Source organism: Macaca nemestrina, chromosome 5 (genome assembly GCF_043159975.1).
Source record: "Macaca nemestrina isolate mMacNem1 chromosome 5, mMacNem.hap1, whole genome shotgun sequence".
NCBI lineage: Eukaryota > Metazoa > Chordata > Mammalia > Primates > Cercopithecidae > Macaca > Macaca nemestrina.
The window spans coordinates 182,256,983-182,278,781 of NC_092129.1; the positions used below are offsets into that span (position 1 = coordinate 182,256,983).

General features: G+C 38.0%; 1 protein-coding gene across 3 annotated transcripts in view; it reads left to right on the forward strand.

The window, feature by feature from the left end:
* The window catches only part of LOC105487306 (GDP-mannose 4,6-dehydratase), a 635,071-nt gene that overhangs the window by 281,083 nt on the left and 332,189 nt on the right, over positions 1 to 21,799 (forward strand). For all 3 annotated transcript variants that reach the window (XM_011750748.3, XM_071097732.1, XM_071097733.1), the window contains exons 5-6: positions 630 to 822; positions 1,627 to 1,731. In XM_011750748.3, the coding sequence (XP_011749050.1) occupies positions 630 to 822; positions 1,627 to 1,731 (298 nt within the window). The remainder of the gene's footprint in view (positions 1 to 629; positions 823 to 1,626; positions 1,732 to 21,799) is intronic.

The window sequence follows — 21,799 nt, forward strand, 5'->3', positions numbered from 1 at the left end:
TCTAAAGAACTGCAAAATATTGAATTATTCCTCAGCATTCTCTTAGAAGTTGGTTCATATATACATTAGCATCTTGCTGTTTGCTCTGTGTCTCATACTAAAAAAAAGATTATACATTCGTGTAATAGATTACAAATTCATTATTTTACCTTTAAAATAGAAAATAAAACAACCCTTTTTAAATTCAATTGTGTTCTAAAGCACATGTTCCAAAACTACTCTGTACATAAAAATCAATTGGGGCTCATTAAAAATGTAAATTTCCTAGGTCCCTACCCCCCAAGAGATTGGTTCAAACTGAATTTTTAAGGAACATTCCATATAATTCTGAGGAATAGGGTTTTCCCTATAATAGACTATGCCCTAGGGACTCTAGCCTAGAATTCGGAGTAGTAGAAAGGCGGTTAAAGTGTTCTTCACATTACCATAGGTAATTAATAGGAATTAAGATATTTTTAGCCTTTTGATATTGTATGTAGATGACATCCACATTCTTACTGTGCTGTTAGAAAGTAATATTTTCTCACCAACATTTCACAGTGTGTGAAATTGTAGTCTCTGCCCCTACTGACAGGACCTTTGTGCTATGAAGCTATTAATGCAGCCCTGTCGCCGCCTGCTTTTTCCAGATTTCCTTTGACCTCGCTGAGTACACTGCAGATGTTGATGGAGTTGGCACTCTACGACTTCTAGATGCAGTTAAGACTTGTGGCCTTATCAACTCTGTGAAGTTCTACCAAGCCTCAACAAGTGAACTTTATGGGAAAGTGCAGGAAATACCCCAGAAGGAGACCACCCCTTTCTATCCCCGGTCACCCTATGGTGAGAATGCATGTGCACACCTGAGCGCATGTGCGGCATTATCTGTGGGTGTGGGAGGTGTGTGTTTTTTCTTTCATTCTGTTCATGTCTCACGGCTGAAGTCATTTGGGTGTGAAGTTAACATTAAGGTAAAGTGACTGAACTTGTTGAGAAGCATACCTTTATACATTGCTAACTGCAAGTATTTGCTGCCATTACCTTGGGGGTGAAATTACCGCCTCACTTCACCAACCCATGTTCGTTCAACCCTTCCATACAGATCGCTTTAAATGGAAAATCAGACCCAATGTGATGCTTTTTCTAAACTGTTGAGGTTATACTGAAATGATAAGATTTCATGTTTATTTTCCATGAAAGTTTCCTTGAGCTCAAAACCTTAAAAAAAAAAAAAAAAAAGACTATTATGTCTAATACATTTGTAAAGAGAATATTAATGAAAGACTTGAGTGATAAAATTTCAAAATATTTGGAATGTTAAGATCCCCATTTTTTTCCAATTCCTCAAAAGTTAAAAGAGGAGAGAGAGAGAGAGAATGAGAGAGAATAAGATCTAAGAAAGATTCAATCAATTAGATTGTCACATAGTGCATTGTAGGCATTACAAAAGTAAGAAATTCTTAAAATATTTCCTGGTGAACATAATTAACTGGCGTCAGAACCTTTATTTTGCCTTTGGTTTTTGATACTTTTTTGTATTTTGATGCATTACAGATTATTATTTTGGCAAGTTGTTACTGTTTAAAATGGGTGAAAATCACTGTCTTTTATAACAAACTTCATTGTTTAAAAAATTTATTCCAACAGGGGCAGCAAAACTCTATGCCTATTGGATTGTGGTGAACTTCCGTGAGGCGTATAATCTCTTTGCAGTGAATGGCATTCTCTTCAATCATGAGAGTCCCAGAAGAGGTCAGTAAATATATTAACTGAAAAGAGAATTTCAGACTTGAACAGCAACAAGTTGCATGTATATTTGGTGTATGTACTACAGAGACTGAAAAATTTCCTATCTGTATCTAATTATTGTGAATGTCAGAGTGGCAAATGAAGAAATGTATACCCAGCCTTAGTTTTTTGTAATTTTATTTTGAGTTTGTAGGGTTTTAAATTTTAACATTCAAAACTGAGCAGTGTTCCAGTTTTACCATTTTAATTAGTAGGTCTTATCAAGTATGTTTTCAACCTGAGTATTAGGAATCTGCTATATGAATGCAAAGGAATAAGTAGTAAACTAATGATTGCTTTTGGAAATTACTCCTATTCAAATAGTCTCAATTTGTAGAATCTATATTATTTTTTGACTTTCAACCAGTTAGATATTCAGTATTTTTTCTTTATATTTCATTAAATAGGCATCCAGAAATTACTATACTTGTAGAGTGTATTTTAAAATGAATTTGATCAGTTTTTTAACAAGATTTTTAAAAAATGACACATAACATTTTTATGGAGTACATAGTATTGTTTTGAAATAATGTATAGTGATCAAATCAGAGTAATTAGCATATCTGTCACCTCAGACATTTACTGTATGTTTGTGTTAGGAACATTTAAAAACCTCTTTTCTAGCTAATTAGAAAATACATAATAATGTGGTGAACTATAGAGCACTCTACAGAACACTAGAATTTAATGTCTATCTAGCTGTAATTTTATATCCTTTAAGAACTCTCTCCTTATTCCCCACTCCCTTGAGGTCAGCTCTTAATTTAGAAGTATTATCAGGTATTTTTGGAAAACCATATTTGTTTGCATTGGTTTGTTGCCTTTTCAGAGTTGTTGATGAGACTGTAGCAACGTGCTAGTTCTCTTGTTCCCAGTATTAAGTTTTAAGTAAGAAAATGTGCACCCCCGTCATTACTTCTGGTTTACTGAAGCATGAGAAAGCTTTACAAAGCATGCACATGCTTTACAAAGTAAAAATCATCTGTAAGCCTTCCAAGAGGTTTTGTTAAATGTTGCTATCACTTAGATTTTCAGTCTGAGAATAAATGAGAAGTCCAGTGTTAAAAGCTGTTTCATGACCAACAACTGCTACGAATATAACTTTTCAGTGAAATTTTATGTGACTATATAGCCTAGTTAAACCAAGAAGTCATGAAGAAAGATTAAAGTGACAGGTTTATAAAGGTGTCTTTAGCGTCAGTACATTTTTATTTTATAATTGCTTAAGTTAAAAATTCCCATCATGGGCTGTTAAAGCCTAAGAACCCAGCCTGTCATCAGGTTGCCTGAAAGGAAAACAAGTTCACAAGCAGCGAGAAACATTTATTTAATGAATTTTGTGATCCTGGGTGCCAGTGGTGAGGGAGAAAGGAAAAGGAAGATCCTGGCTGTGGTTGCCTGCAGCATGTGGTATGAGGGCGCCCACAGAGTCTGCTGAGTCGTGGTGATCCCTGCCTCTTTCTCACAAACATGTTCATACACATTGTTTGGGTTTCTGTGTTCTTCCTCCCTCAACTTTTCCACCTGCAAAAAAAATAAAATAAAAGTTAATTGTTGTGAATCAGGTCAGGATAGGGAGAAACATTCCTGGGTTGCAAAGTGAAAAAAGATAAATTTAAGTATAACTCCCCCTAATTCTCTCTTTGTGTACCTCCTAATGAGAACTTATTTTTTGTCTTTGTAGATGTTAACCACTAAAAAAAAAAAAAACTATATTTTAAGGCCAGGCACAGTGCCCCACATCTGTAATCCCAGAACTTTGGGAAGCCAAGTTGGGGGGGATCACTTGAGGCCACGAGTTTGGGACCAGCCTGGGCAACATAGCAAGATCCCGTCTCTCAAAAAAAATAAAAAATGAATCAGCCAGGTGTGGTCATGTGTACCTGAAGTCCTAGCTACTCGGGAAGCTGAGTTGGGAAGATTCTTGGAGCCTAAGAGTTCGAGGCTGCAGTGGGCTGTAATTGTGCCACTGCACTCTAGCCTGGGCAACATAGTGAGACCCCTGTCTCTAAAAAGATTGTTTTAAAGTAATAAAAAATATTTTAAAAGTAATACTTCTTCATTTAAAATAAAATTATCAAGTAAAAGTTCCCACCCTCATGATAACTGCCAGCCCTGTCCTCAGACCCACTGTTAACATTCCTTCAGAAAAGGTCTATCTATCTTTAAACATATAGAGTTCTGCTATACATATTGTTCTGCAGCTTCAGGCTTCTATTAAATATCTTTAGGAACTTGACCTTAACTGTAGCATACACCATTTTGTTTTGTTCTATTATATGCCTGGAAATCAATGGTATCACATTTTTAACTATATAATCAAATAATGAGAAAAAGAGGTGTATATGAAAATGATATTAATATTTTGATATGTAATGCCTACTATTGACAGCATTTCTTAAAACTTGATAATTAATTTTCATATTAAATTAATCTGACAGTAATGTTGTTTTGCCAACATTAATTATTGTTTTCTGAGGAGATTTCTTTTCCAGACTGAGAATTCTGTGATGGCAGGACTCTGTTGTATTTGTACATCTCCAGCTTCCAGGCGGTGCCTAATTGCTAATAAGCATTCAGTAAATATTTTTAAATGAATGAATAAATGAATATCTCATGTTTCAGTAACAGCTTACTGACTTGAAAGCTAGGTGGTCTGAATTACAGAAAAGTAGAAATTATATAAATATTTATAAATATTGTTTTGTTGATGTTACTCATATAGTAGTTAAAGTTAATAAACGGGCTGGGCGCAGTGGCTCATGCCTGTAATCCCATCACTTTGGGATACTGACTCAGGTGCAACACGAGATCAGGAGTTCGAGACCAGCCTGGCCAACATGGTGAAACCCCATCTCTACTAAAAATACAAAAAATTAGCTGGGCATGGTGCTGGGAGCCTATAATCCCGGCTGCTCAGGAGGCTGAGGGAGGAGAATCACTTGAACCCAGGAGGCAGAGGTTGCAATGAGCCAAGACTGCGCCAGCCCGGGCGACAGTGCGAGACTCCATCTCAAAAAAAAAAAAAAAAAAAAAAAGCTAATAAATGATTTTGAAGTAAAGTTTCAATCTGATATACATTAATAAACAGCTAAAATTCAGTTTTTGTTCATTTTTTTGTTCATAATCTTTGTAAACGTAGAATTTCCTGTGGTACTTTAAGTGAGTTCGTTTTCTTAAGTTGGTTGAACATTTATACATCAGTCTTTTTGTTCCCTGTTATTGCAGGGAACAAACCCTTTTTTTCTACATGGTGTAGGAAAACCTTGGTAAACCTCAATCTAGTCCTAGGTATCCAATCACACATGCTGAATTTGTAGAGCCCAAGTTGATGCAGTTTTGGGGGGCCATATACTTTTTCTCTAACAAAGTATAATTGTCAAAGGTCCCCTCTCATTGCATGAATAACATTTCATGAGAATTTCTGACTTTCAAACGTGGGGAAAAGTATTTTTTAATCTAACGATAGGCTAAACCAGAAGTTGACAGTCTAGGACTCATGGGCCAAATCTGTCCTACCAGCCTAGTTTTGAAAATGAAGTTTTATTGTAACACAGGCAGATGCACTTGTTTATATATCATCTATCGCTGCTTTCACCTATGGAGTCTTGCAGTGTGCAGAGCCTAAAATATTTGTTGTCTGGGCCTTTAAGAAAACATTTGCTGGCCCCAGCTGTAGACAGATCCTCAACATTCAAGAAACTTTCACTTGGGTTGATTGTGGGTTTCTCCCACGGTGACAAGGTAGTCTTTTAGAAAGATTTCCTATAAATGTTAAACAGCATAGTGCACCAGTCCTTAAGCAAAATTCCTGAAGTGCTTTGGCAGGTTGGAGTTCTGTCGTACTTCACTGCTGTACGCAGGTCACCAAGTGCTCTGAAGGAAAGCTCGTTGTCAGTGACGTATGAAACCAAATAAGCTAGTAGCTGATGATATATATGTAGCGTGGTTTGTCCAACAGTCACAGCTCCTGAGCTTGGACACTGCTCATTGTGATTGTGACTGCCTTCTGTGTCTTTTCTCCATCCCAGCCTGTTTTTGGTTTTCTTTCTTTTTCTTTTTCTGAAGACTTCATTTATTTATTTAGGTTTTCTTTCTAAATATATTTGTTTTGAGAACCGTGTAATACATCTAGAGATAGTAAGAATCACCTGTGTTAGCATCAGATCAACAGTTGGAAATCATTGATTTAGGGAATAAAGCCAATAATCTACTGACTCTGCATCCCTCAGTCGGCCTTCCAGTCACTCTGTTGGTGAAAGCAAGAGGGTGGATGGCACTAGTGCTATAGGCTTGCTTCTTGTAAAATGGGAGCACTTTGGTAATATTTACTACAAATTAAGAGTAATAGAATTTTATAATTAAATGTCTGTAAGTCATAAAAATGTATATAGTAATATATGTTTTATGAATAACTATTACTATGTATTATATACTGATATTCGCGGACGTTAACCAGGTGCCTTCTTTCATATGTACTTAGTTTTTTAAAATAAAAAAGGAGGCAGTCATAACCTGCATAACGAATTTTGGTCAATGAGGGACTACAATGGTCCCATAAGATTATAATACTGTATTATAATTACAAAATCACATTTTTACCGTACTTTTTCTGTGTTTAGGTATGCTTAAATACACGAGTTTAGGCGTATGTTATTTTATTGTGCTTCATAGATACTGCTTTTTTTTGTTTTTCAAACTGAAGGTGTGTGGCAACCCTGCATTAAGCAAATCTATAGGTACTATTTTTTCGGGTGTTCATCTCCTGTCTGTCTGTCACATTTTGATAATTCTCCTAATATTTCAAACTTTTAATTATTATTATATTTGTTATGATGATCTGTGATCAGTGATCTTTGGTTTCACTGTTGTGATTGTTTTCAGGCACCATGAACTGCACCCATAAAAGACAGTGAACTTAATCCATAAATGTGTGTTTGTTCTGGCTGCTCCGTGAGCTGGTCATTGTCCCCCTCGCCCCCCATCCCTGAGACACAACAATATTGAAATTAGGCCGGTTAATAACCCTACATTGGCCTCTAAGTGGAGGGAGTAGTTGCAGATGTGGGGGAAATAGCAAGAGAGCTAGAATTAAAAGGAGAGTCTGAAGATGTGACTGCTTTTGTCATGTGCAATCGCAAAATAAAGCTTTCACTGGTGAGGAGCTGCTTCTTATGATGAACAAAGAATGGATCTTCTTAAGATGGAATCTGTTCCTGGTGAAGATGCTGTGAATGTTGTTGAAATAACAAAAAAGCGTTTCTAATACTGCATAGGTTTGTTAGCAACCACCATCCTGATCAGTTAGCAGCTGTCAACATGACCCCTACCAGCAAAAGACTCAGATGGTCAGTAACATTTTTCAGTGATAAAGTAATTTTTAGTTAAGGTTGTACAGAGCTTTTTAAAACATACTATTATTACACGCTTAATAAACAGTTTTTTCCTTTTGTGTTGTTTCTTCAAACCTGAAATTGTGTATCTACCTGGCTGTTCCATTACATATCTTTATTTTTATATTTACATACATACAGTATTCCTTTTGCCGCAAATGTGGATATAATGATAGCTTTCTACTGGAAATACAGATTTACATTATATGTAATAGAGAGTAGATTCTCTATTTAGGGAAGAAGGTTTTGTTTATTATCTCAAACTATTTAATATCTATGAGGAAATTGACATGTACAAAAATGTTCTTGCCTTATTACATTTCTTTGAAAAACTAAACAATAAGACTTGTCATAAAGATGTTAATTATTATATAAATTGTAAACTATGGGGAAAATGTTGAGAGGTTTTTTAATTATTTAAAAATAGTTCATAAATAAGTATATTAGTTTCTTTTCAAATGTGTTATTTACCAGTAATAAAATCTACTCTTAAAGATTATGCTATAAATTGGAACATTGGAAACAAGCCTATTTAGTAAAACTAACAATATTTCTAGTTCTGGCTGCTTATTACATTAGGAGGTAAACAAGAAGGATAACTACTGTTTATCACCTATGTAATGTAACAGGTTGGGCTAATTATGTCTTAATTCTTAACATTGGCAGAGTACTTTGGCATGCCATAAATACAAATATGGTGATCTTTACAAAACTATAAATAACACTAATATAAGTGTATTCTAAATTAAGAGAAAACATTTTGCATGATAATTAAGAGAAAAAAAATACATTCTACCTTCTACTTTTAGATGTTTTAACGATTATCCCTGATTTTCTAGTTTTGATGACAGTAGCTATTGTGAATAAAGGGTGAAATACACGTAATATTCAGCATTCTTTTTTTTAAATGTGATTTTTCAGTTTTCAGTGTGAGTGTAGAGTTAGTGGCTTAGATTCCCTACATTAAGAACTAGCCTTGGCTTCTGTGAGACTTCCCAGGGTCCACGTCTTGGAGGAGAAAGCGCTGACCCAGGAGTGTGCATGGGGGAAGCTGTTCTGTGCTGCCGGCTGTCGGCAGGCCTGGCTGTCATACTGAACAGGCCTCTGCTTTCCACAGGAGATCAATTGAAGATTTCCGTCTTTCGATGAGGATATTTTTCTTATGTTGACTCATTTTAGTCTTTCGATCATTAGGAAAGTTTGGGCAATATAGTAACCTGTACTTCCGGGCCTGACTGAGGAGGTAGTGTTTGGTTACCTGAGCCTACCTCGTGGGCCGTTGGTTACCAGCCATGAGTCACTCATAGGGATTGGCTTCATCCCTGGATACCTTTAGCCTGAGTAAGAAACCACGTTCCATGCTGACAGCATGTTTCTTCCATTCTCTTACCACTCTTTTTCTTCTTCTCTCAGTGTTTAAGAATGGGATATTTACTCAGTCTGGGTCAAGTATTCTCTCTCCCCTGTAGATCTTCTTTTCTCTTTCTTTCCAGATTTGCCTAACTCCTGACTGAGCCTCTCTTCTACTTACCATATGTAACTTTGCTCCTCCCTCTCTGACCATGGGGCTTTGCAACAGATTCCATCACTACCTTCTTCCTCCAGGAGCTCTTCTGTTGCTAAACTGTCTGTTCAAAATTTCATGAGATCCTAGTAAATACCACCAGAAAGCTGGTTTATTTTGTATTTCATTCTGAGTCACAAAGAATTTTTTTTAATCATCTCCCAGCTGAGGAATCAGAGGGGTTTGCCTATCATCATCATTATCATCATCGTCCTCACTGTGAAGAATGTATACTCGTTAGCTCTTTGTGTTGCATTTGACATAGAGATTTAATACTCCAAAGGTACTTTCAGAGACATTTCGACTAACTTGTTTAACTTACAAATTTTTTATCTGTGTGTGGAAATGAAATTCACGCGTACTTCTATTTTTCTCTATTTTTTTATTTTAAAAATGTGTATTAAGCCGTTAGATACTATTCTTTCATTGAAAGAGCTTGTAGGGAGCAGCCAGTTAACATCCACCTGTATGTATTCTCCCAGAATACCCTCAGAATTTATGACAGGAATTTAAAGCTCATTCCATCTCAGTTTTTTCAGCAATAAGGAAACAGAAGCAGCATGAGATTGAGTTGTCCAAGGTCGTGAAGCCAACAAATGCTAACACTGAGACTAGAAATAATCCGAGGAGAAGTCATGTAAATATTGTACGTATTTGTGGAAATAACATATATACAAATTTTAGAGCTCAGCTTGAGCAAATAAACCCCTGTGACGCTGAGTGGACACTTCAGCTTGCCAGTGAGTTAAGTGGACAAGTTGGAAACTAAATGTCTCAGTTGCTCTTATCTTTGTAAAAGACCATTAGTTTGCTTAAAGGCAATATTCCTTTAAGATGTTTGACAGAAATAATTACAATAAACATAGTTTTATAATATTAGAATATAAATATTGTTTGAAATTAATAACTTCTCTTGCTTGTTATCAAGAAGTTGGTAATAGGAAGAATATAAAATACATTAAAAATCAGGCCGGGCATGGTGGCTCATGCTTGTAATTCCAGCACTTTGGGAGGCCAAGGCAGGAGGATAACTTGAGGCCAGGAGTTTTAGACCAGCCTGAGCAATATAGTGAAACCTCATCCCTACCACAAAATAAAAAATAAAACATTAAAAATCATGTGGCAGTGGGAAGCTATAAAGTACTTTAAATATACCCGTAATTAACAGTGTGAGACTACCACAAATGGATGGTGTACTAGCACTGTTTAGATATTGAGCCATTCCTAGATGATATAGGACATTCCTCTAAATATGGGCTTCATAAGAAATCATATACATCAGTCTAAACACAGTATTCACCTGACTGAAAGAATCTGACATTTTTAAGGTTCATGAACTTGTGGTTTTGAGTTTTCGTCTTGAGCATTTTTTTAGCTGCCAAGTATTTTGCTTTATAAAATATCTGACTGTATTTATCTTTGTAAATTATCTTCAAAATTTTTAAAATGATAATTCATGTAAAAATTACTTAAGTCAAAATTTAAGTAAAATTTTGGATAATTTTCCTTTTGATATTTTTTCTAAAGATTGTCTTTATTTGTTGCTGTAAAGATAAGATTAATGCTCTAGAACAGTGGTTCTCAGCTAGGGGTGGGGAATGGGGAGAGAGTGACTTTTTCCCCCAGAGGACATGTGGCAATGTCTGGAGATATTTTCCTTGTCCCAGCTGAGGAGGGGGCTACTATTGGTGTCTGGTAGGTAGAGGCCAGGGATGCTGCTGAACATCCTACAGTGCACAGGATGGCTCTATAACAAATGATTATGCAATCGAGATGGTTGATAGTGGTGAGGATAAGAAACCCTGCCCTAGAATGTCATCCTTCAAAATGTTCCCACAGAATCTACATGAATACCATCTGTAACAGATGAGATGAATGCCATCTCATTTTTCGTTACACTTCACTTTTACTTTACAGTAAATTCTTCATAGAACAATAGTAGGGTCTCATTTTTCTTTACATATCACTTTCACTTTGCAGTAAATTCTTCATAGAACTTTAGCAAACATTTACATGAACACCAAAGAAAAACATTTAGATTCAAATAGCTCCAGGGCCTTAAGTATTATGGTCTACTGCAGGTCAGACCCAACTCAAGGAAAACCCAGGACTCTTCTAATCATGGGTGGCTGAACCCTCACCTCAGTGACCCACTGATTCACACGGCCAAGTCAAGTTGGGTCTGGGACCCTCCCAAGCCTCCAAAATCAGTGAATGTGTTTACGTTTTGTTATTAGTTATAAGAATAACAAATTATTCATTTGGGATTAAGTTGTATAATCCATGTTCTGGCTTTGATATAAAACAACAGTTAGAACTGATTCGAGATTGTCTTTCAATGCATAGGATTATAGTAATATTAGTGTGAAAGGTTCACTGCATATAAGAATTTTCCTTTAAAACTATTAGAATTCATAGATGTTCTAGTGCTTTAGGGAATAATATAATGCATGATAGAAATTAGGTAACTGGGACTTGTTTTCACTTAATCACAATAGGCAGAAAACACTATCCCTCTGTATAAATAGTACATATAACATGTCTAAATAAAATGATCTTCAAAAAAATGACTGAATATTTTCCAGTCTGACTGGCAAATTCAAATCATGCACTGTAGAAGTATCAAACAGGCAAACCAATACCAAATACTTGATATTTTATGTGTATTTCTAGCTATAAAAGGTGCCTTGTGGCTTTTGTAGATGAGCATCAGAGACTTAATTTATTGCAAAAAATTTTAGCAGCCCATTGTGAAATCGGGATGAAGTAATCTCCTGTTGGAGTTCAGTAGAGCATTATAGGTTTTACACAATACCATTTGTCTGTCCATAAATGGTTAGACTATTGGCCACTATTCTTGGACCCACCAGGTTCTGGGTAGCCTTTCTGGTTGGGGCACAAAGTGACATCATCTGGTTTACCATTGCATTTGTAGACTATGATACTTCATAGATGACATGTACACTTGGCGATCACAAAGCTGTCTGGCCCATGTTATTCTTTGTGGAGAGAAGAGGTGTAATTGCTTAAACATAAAAGACTTTTGAAGCAATACTTGGTCTAATGTAGGTGCTGATTACCACCAAACAAAATGAAGTCCCTCCCATCTCCTGAGGTGAGACTTCTGGGATTGTTAAATTGAATTCAAGGGTTTGTTTTTCAGTGTTTTGTAATTTACGTGACGTTTATGTTTGAAACCAAACTGATAACTGTCTGATGACATGTAGCACAGTTCCCTGCAATATAGCCAGGCAGTATACACAGAGAATTTGGCCGTTCATCATCAGCTGTGTGCATTTGGGCAAGTCACTTACTCAGACCTCAGTTTCTGCACCTGTACATGGAGAGCTTAATAACGCCCACCCACCTGATGGAGCAAAGCGCGGCTCTGTCATTTCGACTCACCGTGAAGGTGTCTGGGAAAGCCTGCAGGGAAAAGATTAATACAGTGCATAGTAGATTTTGAAGATTTATTTCATTTTTCCTTTCTCTTTTCTTCCCTTTTCCTATATTTTCAATGCTGAAAGCTAGAGACTTAGTTGTTTTACTCCTTGCCTTCCAAAGTGAAAGACCCTGTTGGAGGCAGCCCTGTGAGTGGATTGCTGTGGCTACTGATATAAGAGGACAGTGAGAAATGTGAACGCTGCAGTGCCCGCCAACTGAAGATGGTGTTGAACCAAAAGCCAAGAATCTTTCAGTGATGTTGACAGATAAAATACACTAGTTCACTGAGACACCCATGAATTGCAAAAAGATAAAATGTAAATAGTATTGAAGAATTGCTGGAATCACAGGAAAAGCCATTCAAAATGAGATTTTGCCAGGTAAACCATTTAACGTTTGAATTAGGAAAGTCAAGAAAAGACGATGATGAATGGAAGACTTATGGATAAATATCAAGGACATGTGAAAGATTCTTGAGAAAATTAGTGAAACTCTCTTTATATATTTTTTAATAGAGCCACAGCCTCACTGTGTTGCACAGCGCTCAGGCTGGAGTACAGCAGTGGTCATAGTTCACTGCAGGCTCGGACTGCTGGGCTCAAGAGATCCTCCTGCCATTGTCTCCTGAGCAGCTGGGTCGACAGGTGTACACTACCACACCAGGCTAATTTTTTGAAGTATTTTTTAAGTGATACATATATATTTTTTTAATGGTGCTGTAAAAGTCTTATGTGAAATGTATATGGTTGTGTCAAAAAATTACAAAAAGAAAACCTTACTTTGTGACTAGACTAACAAAAATTACATAGATGCGGTTGTAATTTAAATTTTGTTAATTATAAGTGGAAATTTTTTTCAAAATAACATTCTTAAGTTTTCAAAATTTAATTTGAGTCAAAACTTTCTTTTCCACTATTTGTTGTGGAATATTATTCCCCTTTTTAAGTGGTTCACGTAAGGATATAGAAGTGTTCAACTACTTGGACTCAGTCCAGGTTCTACTACATACTAGATGAACAACTCTGGCAGGTTTCTCAATCTCTCTGAGTCTCAGTTTTCTCATCTGTAAAGTGGGGTAATCATAGTGTTCACTTAAGGTTGTTACGAGCATTAAAGGAAATCGTGTAAGTGAAGTTATTAGCCCATTATTATTATTACCATCACTGCTGCTAATGTCCCACCTAGAGAAGTAAGTTCAGTTTGTGCCACCTCACAGCTTAAAATGTATTATTAATAAACAGGAGGAATAAAGGGGAAATGCATAAAGGAATATACGACTTTGTTTTCTCTGAACGAGTTAAAAAAGTTAAGGTTTCACAGCTTAGTAAGTGATAATTAAAGTAGGTAAGACCTGGTAAAGTAACTTATGGGATATTGAATATTAAGTGCTAGAAGAATAATGGTCTGTGCTTCTGTTATTTATGGGCTAATTCCCAAGTATTGTTATTAGATGTTTCTGGTGTGGACAAACTCTAATGATTCCTAGAGTAAAAAAATCCCAGATTAAGCCAGATTTTATTTTTCAGAAGGCTTGCTTCTGCCTTCTTCTTTCTATTTCTGTTGGTAAGTTTAAGATTTCTGAAAAGCTGCTAAAGCAGGATGTACATGAGGATAACCAGCCCATGAGGGTATGCAAGTAAGGAAGTGAACATCAGTGCGGTCACAGAGAAACCCTCCTGGCAGTGAGAAGGGTGAGTTTTCAGTACAGTTGTATCAGAGGAATAGGGGAAGCCCTAGTGCCCACAGGATGTAAAGAAGGCTTGAGAAGTACCCAGGAAACAGCTCAACCCTGGCTCCAGTGCCTCCTATGATCCTAACAGTTTAATTTGTACATAAAGAATAAACCTTGTTTTAAGGAGGAAGAAGGTGTTACTCAGAGGAACACTGATTAATTTTTTTTGAGGAAGACAAAATGTAGGTTGGTGAGAACCTTAGTACTAACATATCCCCATTCTGACTGGCAAACGACTGTGTGGTCCCAATTTCACGGAGAACATTTAGTTGAGAATGCTGGACATTGAAGAATGTTTCGTAAATCTGCAAACACAGGGAAATACTTCCCTATAGGAAGCAAATATTAAGACAGGGAACTGAACACATAAGAAAACAAGATAATCTACTCTTCCACTCCCAGCACTAAAATGAGCTAACATACCGTATGCGAAAAGTGATCTATATACTTCTTTCCAAAAAATGTGCAGAACTCGCTAGACACCATTGAATTTGGCTATATTAATTAAGATCGATGGTTATTAAAATGAAATCGCTGTTCTGAGCCAGATTTGGGGGATGGGGATTGCAATAGTTGAGTGCTCCTTGTGAAACATGCCTAGTGAGCTTGGTGGCACTCCTGCCCAAAGGAGGACTGCCAGCACGTGCCCACTAGTGGCTCTTGTGCCCATTCACTTTGAACCTTGGTGCAGGGGCTGTGCCTGACACACGCTCCTCCTTTTCTGCAGCCGAGGGCTGAGCGTGCCGTGTGGTCCCTTCCCAGAAAGCCTTCGATTTCCGCCTGATGTTCTCAGCATGTGCCCCTTTCTTTGGCTGGATTCTAAGTGCATCTGAGACTGGAATTTTTAAACACAAATGCTTCTTGAGAAGTGTAGAGTGCTCTTGAACTAATATCTTAGAATTTTTAAAAGTTTCAACCTACGGGACTGTTAGTGATGCTAGTAATGATAATGATAGCATAGCAGCTAACATTTATTTAGCTCTGACCATGTGCCAGACACTCTGTCACTCATCTCTTTTAATCCCCATAATAAAACTATGAAGTAGTTGTAGTTATATCCATTTTACAGGTAAGGAGACAGGAGTTTAGAGAAGTTAAATTACCTTCCCATAGTACTGAAGGATACAGGATTTGTACCCAGGCGGTTTCACCCTAGACCTGTGTGACTATCCGTTACCTTATGCTGCCCCTATGGTGGCCTGCCCCTTCCGTCACATTTCATTGCCCCAGTGAACTTTTTTCCAGTTACATCAGCTGCCTTTCTTGACCCTTTAGTTTTTCCTCGAGACCGTTCTTCTTGTTTGACTTTTTGTTGCCTCTTTCCTTCCCTTAGTTTTCATTTTAGGTTTGCTGAATTCTAAATTTAATTAGTAAGAAAAGGAAGTGATGAAGTAAAGTATAGAAGCAAATCTTTCACCTAAAATTTTGCCACATAGGTGACATAGAAACTGGGACTAAGCTGTTAAGCTGTCTTGTAACTCAGTCTATTAACTTTAAAAAAAACTGTTTCATGGTATTTAGTTTCTAGACACTATCCTGGGAGTACCATGTCAGTGATACTGCTGAATGACAGATACCTTCAGTTTTAGAATTATTTGTAGTTTACATGTTTTACCTGGTTGTTAAATCCGCTTTTCTGTGATTCTCTTCACAATATTCGTTCTTGACTGATTTGAAGAATGTTGGGGATTTTTGTTGGTGGTGTTTGTTGTTTAAAAAACAGGGATCACGATGTTTCCCAAGCTGAAATCTAACTCGTAGGCTTAAGCAATCCTCCTGCCTCAGCCTCCCTAGTGGCTGGATCTACAGGTGTAGGCCATGGCCCCAGGCTTGAAGAATATTGGGTTCACAGATATTGCCGTCATGCAAATCAGTTAAGGGCCTCTGTAGCTGTATGTGCGTACTCTAAAGTTCAAGCCAACCTGACTATAACGAACCACAAGAAAAAAAAAAGTGTGAAATACTTTATCTCCTTGAGTATTATGGTCTGTTGTCAGCATGCGTTAAAAACATCTCATCTAGTACTGACCAAATGCTTTCTGTGCTCATTACCTAATTTCCAGAAAGTGTAGCTTCGGCCGCTCCTGTTGCCACACAGGCTCAGTCTCTGCTGCTGCTCTGGTGAGCTTGAGAGGCACGCTACTGCCTCCTGCATGCCCGTTCATCTCATTAGGCTTGTAGCTGAGAACCCCACAGATAAAAAGAACCTCAAAAAGTTATAGATGTGATTCAAGCAGAGAGGCTAAGTCACTAGTAAGAAAGCCGTAATTTCTCTTCCTTGCATTTTTCGTTCCTTAATATTACTTTATATTGTATATCAATAACTAAGACAGTGTTTTCTGACTGGCACACAATTCTTAGAAGTCATCCTTTATTTCTAATTATGCTCTAATTATCCTTTATTTCTAATATTCTTGGAGTCTGACCCTTCTTGAAAAACTGCTTGAAGTCCAAATCAATAATTATTAGCAATAGTTATTACAGAGGAGGCAATGTTACTTATTTTCCTTGGGTGAATAAATATCTTTTGTATGTATTTGTTTTCAGGGTATTGCAGATATTTACTTTTCTGTGACAGAAGAGAATAACAGAAACTGTCACGAGAGCCAAGTAAGATTCTTGTGGAAGGAGACACGATTGCATCATTTTATGGACATTTATCTTGCCCCAATTTTCTATCAGATGAAGAATTTGAACCAAAGGTCTTTTGAAGATTTCGTTACTTTGCAGTCTTTATGCTGGCTGGCTATAGGCCAATACTATTTTTGTAAAGTTACTTTAACATGAAATTTATAGGAAGTGGCTCTGCATTACTACTTAAATATCACTACACTTCTGAGTCGAGATGGAAGCTAAAGAGGAATTGTAATCCAAGGCGTTTCAGTATGGGTGTCGTCAAACAGAAGTGTGAACATTGTCCTTCTGTGAAATAGCTCTATCAGTTCTGAAGTAAAGCCCAAACATGATGTGGAATGATGTGGGATAAGTCATTTTTAAAGCAAATAAGTCATTTCTACAAAAAGGAGTTGATTTCAGAAGATGATTTACGTATCTCTATATTGTTCCATGTGTTTTTCATTCTTATATGTACTGAATATATTGAATTTGATGCTCTCTCTTTCACAACAAAGTTTTTATCCTTCTCACATCCCTTTGCCACACCTCTGATTATACAGGTAAAAGTGTATACAGAGGTCCCTACAAATATGAAGGCAGAGAAGAAACCCTAATATATGTCAGAAGAGAGACAAGCTGCCTAGTGTGACCAGATAATTTCTTTGTTCTGAACTGGCATCTGTGGTATTTACCTTTATTCTTATTAGTTTGCAAGTCCTTGAAAAACAGACGTATCAGTGGAAGCGTTTAATCATTCCTGAGACTCTGGAATTATGGCAGAAGCAATTAGATAATCAGGCTCATTATGTCCGAAGTTTGTAAATGTAAAGATGCCTTCCTGTTGAAACTGTGGCATGGCCCTGCTCCCCTCCCTCTCCCTGCAGAAAATGTTGACTGAACACCTGTCGTGTGTTATGTCTGTGTCAGACACTGGTAAGACAGTATAGAATGCTCGTCTTTAAGAAGCTCACAGCTGAGTGAGTAAACTGAAGATTGCAGTTGCTGTCATGAGAGCAGGTAGCCTGTGCAAGGGTGATGGAAGAGCACGGAAGAGTGACAGCCCCCACCGGGGGAGGCGTCAGGAATCCCTTCCACTGAGATGACACTTGGAGTGCCAGGCAGTTGGGAAGCAGCTGTGGATGCAGATATTTCTCACAAAGAGAAGGGGCTGTCCAGAGAAGGAGAAGACACCTGTGTGTGCTGTGGGGGGGGGGGGTTCTGCACACAGTAGGATGTCACTGGAGAGAGCTGTGAGGGGGACAGGGTAGTAGGAGATGCTGGGGATGGGGCCAGTGACAGGACACAAAGGAGCTTCTGGCCCATAGGCAGTTTATAGCCATTACTCTTGAATAAATCAATGCAGTCAGGATGGCTACTCCCATTAGAACCATGTGAAGTAGGAAAGAGCACCAAAGCATGCTTCAGGGAATCTGCATTGAGCCCCACCTCATTTGTGGCCTACTAGAGGCTGGGTTGGGGAGTTATTTAGGACTGCTGAAGAAACAGACTCAGTAGGACTTGATGAGCAGTTGACTAATGGAAGAGTGAGAAAGGAATCAAAGAGGACTCCCAGGCTACTGGGTGCAGGGTGAGACCATTCACCATGCAGGGCCATCCAGAAAGTCGTGTTAGCTCGGAGTAAAAGGAGAAGCGAACTAGAGCTAATGGTAATGTCTCCTGAGGTGAACAGGAGGAAGATCCGACCAGGAAGTTGCAGGTCATCATGACCAGGCAGCAAGAGCTTAGCTCTCGCTGGAGAACACAGTCAGCGCAGGTGTGCAAAAGTTCTCCCGCAGACTCAGGCCACAGTGCAGGAGCAGAGACAGTGGGAGAGGTGAGGGAGGTGGGGTGAATCGTGTAGTCAGAATGGGGTGTGTGTTTAAGATTTGAGCAGGAATAAAAGTCCTCAGAACATCTGAACTCTGCCTTCCTGCGTTTGTGTTCTCCCCACCTATTCTCCTGTGCCCTGGAGGAGCTGTCTGGAGCTCCTATCTGCTACCACCTCCTTGAAGACTTGGCATCAGCAATTCTCACCTCTCTCCTGGATCAGTTTCTCCATCATCACTAGGATCTTTCCCTCAGCATGCAAAGATGCTGCTTTCATGCCCATCTTGAAATGCAGTCCTCCCAGTCTCACCCCCTTCTCTCCCTGACAGCAGAAGTTCTCAGAAGTTATCTGTGCTCCTTGCCTCCGAAATCTCACCGCCTTTCTTTCTTGAGCCCTCTCCTTCCTTGGACTTTTGTCCCCCTCTTTTGGAAGCTCTCCCGTCAAGGTCACTTCTCTGTCTTTGTCCTTCTGACCTGCAGTCATGGTGATCACTCCCTCCTGGATACAGGCTTTCCAGACTATTAGGATACTCCTATGCCCTTGCTTTCCCTCACTGCTTCCTCCTCATCTGACCTGTAAACATTATAGCATCAGTGTATTTGGTTCTCTGACCATTTATGTTTTGTTGCTAACATTCCTTTCTTGGTGGTCTCAGCTGGCCTCAGGACTTGAAATATCATCCATACATAAATAGTTCCCAAATGTGTACCCTCAGCCTAGACTCTCCTTGGAAGGCCAGGCTCATAGATTCATGCCAGTGTTAAATGAAGACTCACCCTTGTCTCATCCTGATTTAAATATTTCATGTTTATTAGTTCCCCAATAGTTTTGTTAGTGTATCGAATGAATAGAGATACTTGAAAGCTATATATTTGTTTTGATTTTGGGGATTTTGTCTTTGCAGGGTTGTTTTATTTGACTAAGGCCATGGTTCTCAACCAGGGCAGTTTTGTTCCCCCAGGGGGAGTTGGCAACATCTGTGGACGTAACTGAGGGGTGCTCCTGGCATCTACTGGGTTAAAGCCAGTGACGCTGCTAAACACTGCAAAGCACAGCACAAACCGCAATGAAAAGGACTTATTCAGCCTTACAGGTCAATAGTCCCAAACTTGAGAAAACCTGAAACGAAGACTTACAAATTTGAATTATCTCACTGTCAGTGGAAAATGCATTGAACATTTGATACAAATAGCAAAGTAGTTTGATCATTTCTCTTTAAACACATATTTTAAATAGTTGCCAAAAGGTGGTAGCTATCTCAGACAAATGCACATTGTGAATTGTCCTCTTTTAAGCCTGAGATTCCTTTAAATGCGCCTATTGGATTTTGAGTACCTGCAGTTAAATAGTGTTGCTGTTGGCAGGACTTAGTGAGAAATGAGGTATGATCTCTCTGATCTCAGTCGTCTGCTCAGTCAGCCATGGCCTTCTCCGTGTCTCTTCTTTCTGCACGCTGTCTCCACTGAGCCACGGCCCAGGCAGTTCACAGCGGGGTGGCCAGAGGTTACCACAGGGGAAAAACGCAGGGCCCCAGGGCGGAGGTTCATGCGGGGTTCAGGATACATTGGAATGATTTCTGTTTTCCAATGAATATTGTCCAAACTGTCATTGTACTTTAACTCCAAAAAACTCTTTCAATCAAAAGCTTTTGGATGAAGTACTGAGCAATGGGATAGAATTTTTATTAGACAAATTTTGGTTACTTCAGGTTCCATTTGGATGTGGACAGATAATTTTTACATATGTATATATGTATGCATCATGCACATACACAATCATGTGTACCTGTATACACACAAACAATAAAAATTGCCACAGGGCCATAGGAAATATACATTTGAAAAAGAAGTAATTTTGTGTAGTGTGATAAGTAGAATTGTCCCTAGTAGGACTTAGTGAACCTCCCATAGGGTTTCTTCCTTACGTCTACTGCTTCATCAGAGGATGTCCAAGGTTGCATTTTGTTTTTAAAAATAAATCTCTATTGAAGTAATACATTGTGGAAAAGATTGTGATCTAATATCTGATCAGATTCTTTAATAAATTGGCTACTATTCATGTCTTAAAGGCAATTCCATTGTTTTCAGTTTAATGCTGGCAATTTGAAGTGTGTTTTCCAAATTTTGTCAGTTTTTTTTCCTTTAATGTTTGTTATAGAAGCTTAGAGATGTTATGTTGGTATGCTTTATAATATAATAGAAACTTTAAATTAACACGGACTGTGTGTGTGTGTTTTGTGTGTGGGTGTGTATCTCTCCTTGGTTCTTTAGGGAACACCTAGCCTCTTTAATCAGTAGATCACAGTCAAGGGGAAGAACAGAATTGTGTTAACCTGTGCATTCTGGAAGGGGATGAGCATCCCAGGTGTTAGTATCTCCTGGTCCCAAAGAGAAACAAACAAACCGTGACGGTCTCAGGAGGAAGCCATCATTTGCGTTGATGTCCTCTGGTCTCCAGCAAATTAAGGTTACTAAACATGAACTCTCACTAAATGCACATGGAAACAAACCACCATCAGTCAAAGTCAGCAGAAATAACAAATAATAAATAAGTCCCCAAAGAACTTCAAATACTGGAATTATCTAATTCAGAATATAAAATGACAAAAACGTGTGTAAATAAAAATGTCAAATCAGAAAAAATAAGCAAGCAAGAACAGAATGTAAAAATGCCCAGGTAGGTTTGAAAAAGAACCAAAGAGAACTTTGGATGTGCCAAAAAATAAAAATAAAAAAAGAAAGAAAGTGTTAAGTGGCCGATTTAGGATTAAATTAGATTGCTGAAGGACAATTAGTTGGCTGTGCAGAAATTAACCCAGACTATTACAGATAAAAACAAAGAGATAAAAATTACAAAAAGGAAATTAAGAGAATAGAAAGTAAAAGGAGAAGTCTAATATTCTTTCCCAGAAGAAAATAGAGTGAAAAGAGGCAATATCTAAAGAGATAGTTGCTGAGAAATTTCTAGACTTAATAAAAGAGTCACAGATGCAGGAAGCACCATGGACCCCAAGCAGAAAGCCGTGTAGACACATTGGAGTGAAACCCCAGGATACCAAACAAAACAGGAAAATCTTTACATTAACAAGAGAAAAAAGACATGACATTACCTACAAAGGAATGACAATTAGACCGGAAGCACACTTCTCCCTAGCAGAAATTGCAAACCAGAAGACAGTAGGAAAATACTGTCAGCATGGAAGAGAAGATAATTTTCAACCTTGAACTGTGCACTTAGCAAAACTTCTTTCAAATACGAACAAGTTAATTTTTCCCCATTAAGGGAACTTCTAAAGAATGCATTTTAAGAAGGGAATTTATGCTCCAAGAAAGATGCAAGAAAGAATGAGTTAATATTGAAAGCCAAAATCATTCAAGAAATGTTTATTATTGCTTCCTATGTAGGCCCACATGCCTGGCTGTTTATTTTGATTTTTTTCTCAATCTCAGACTTTC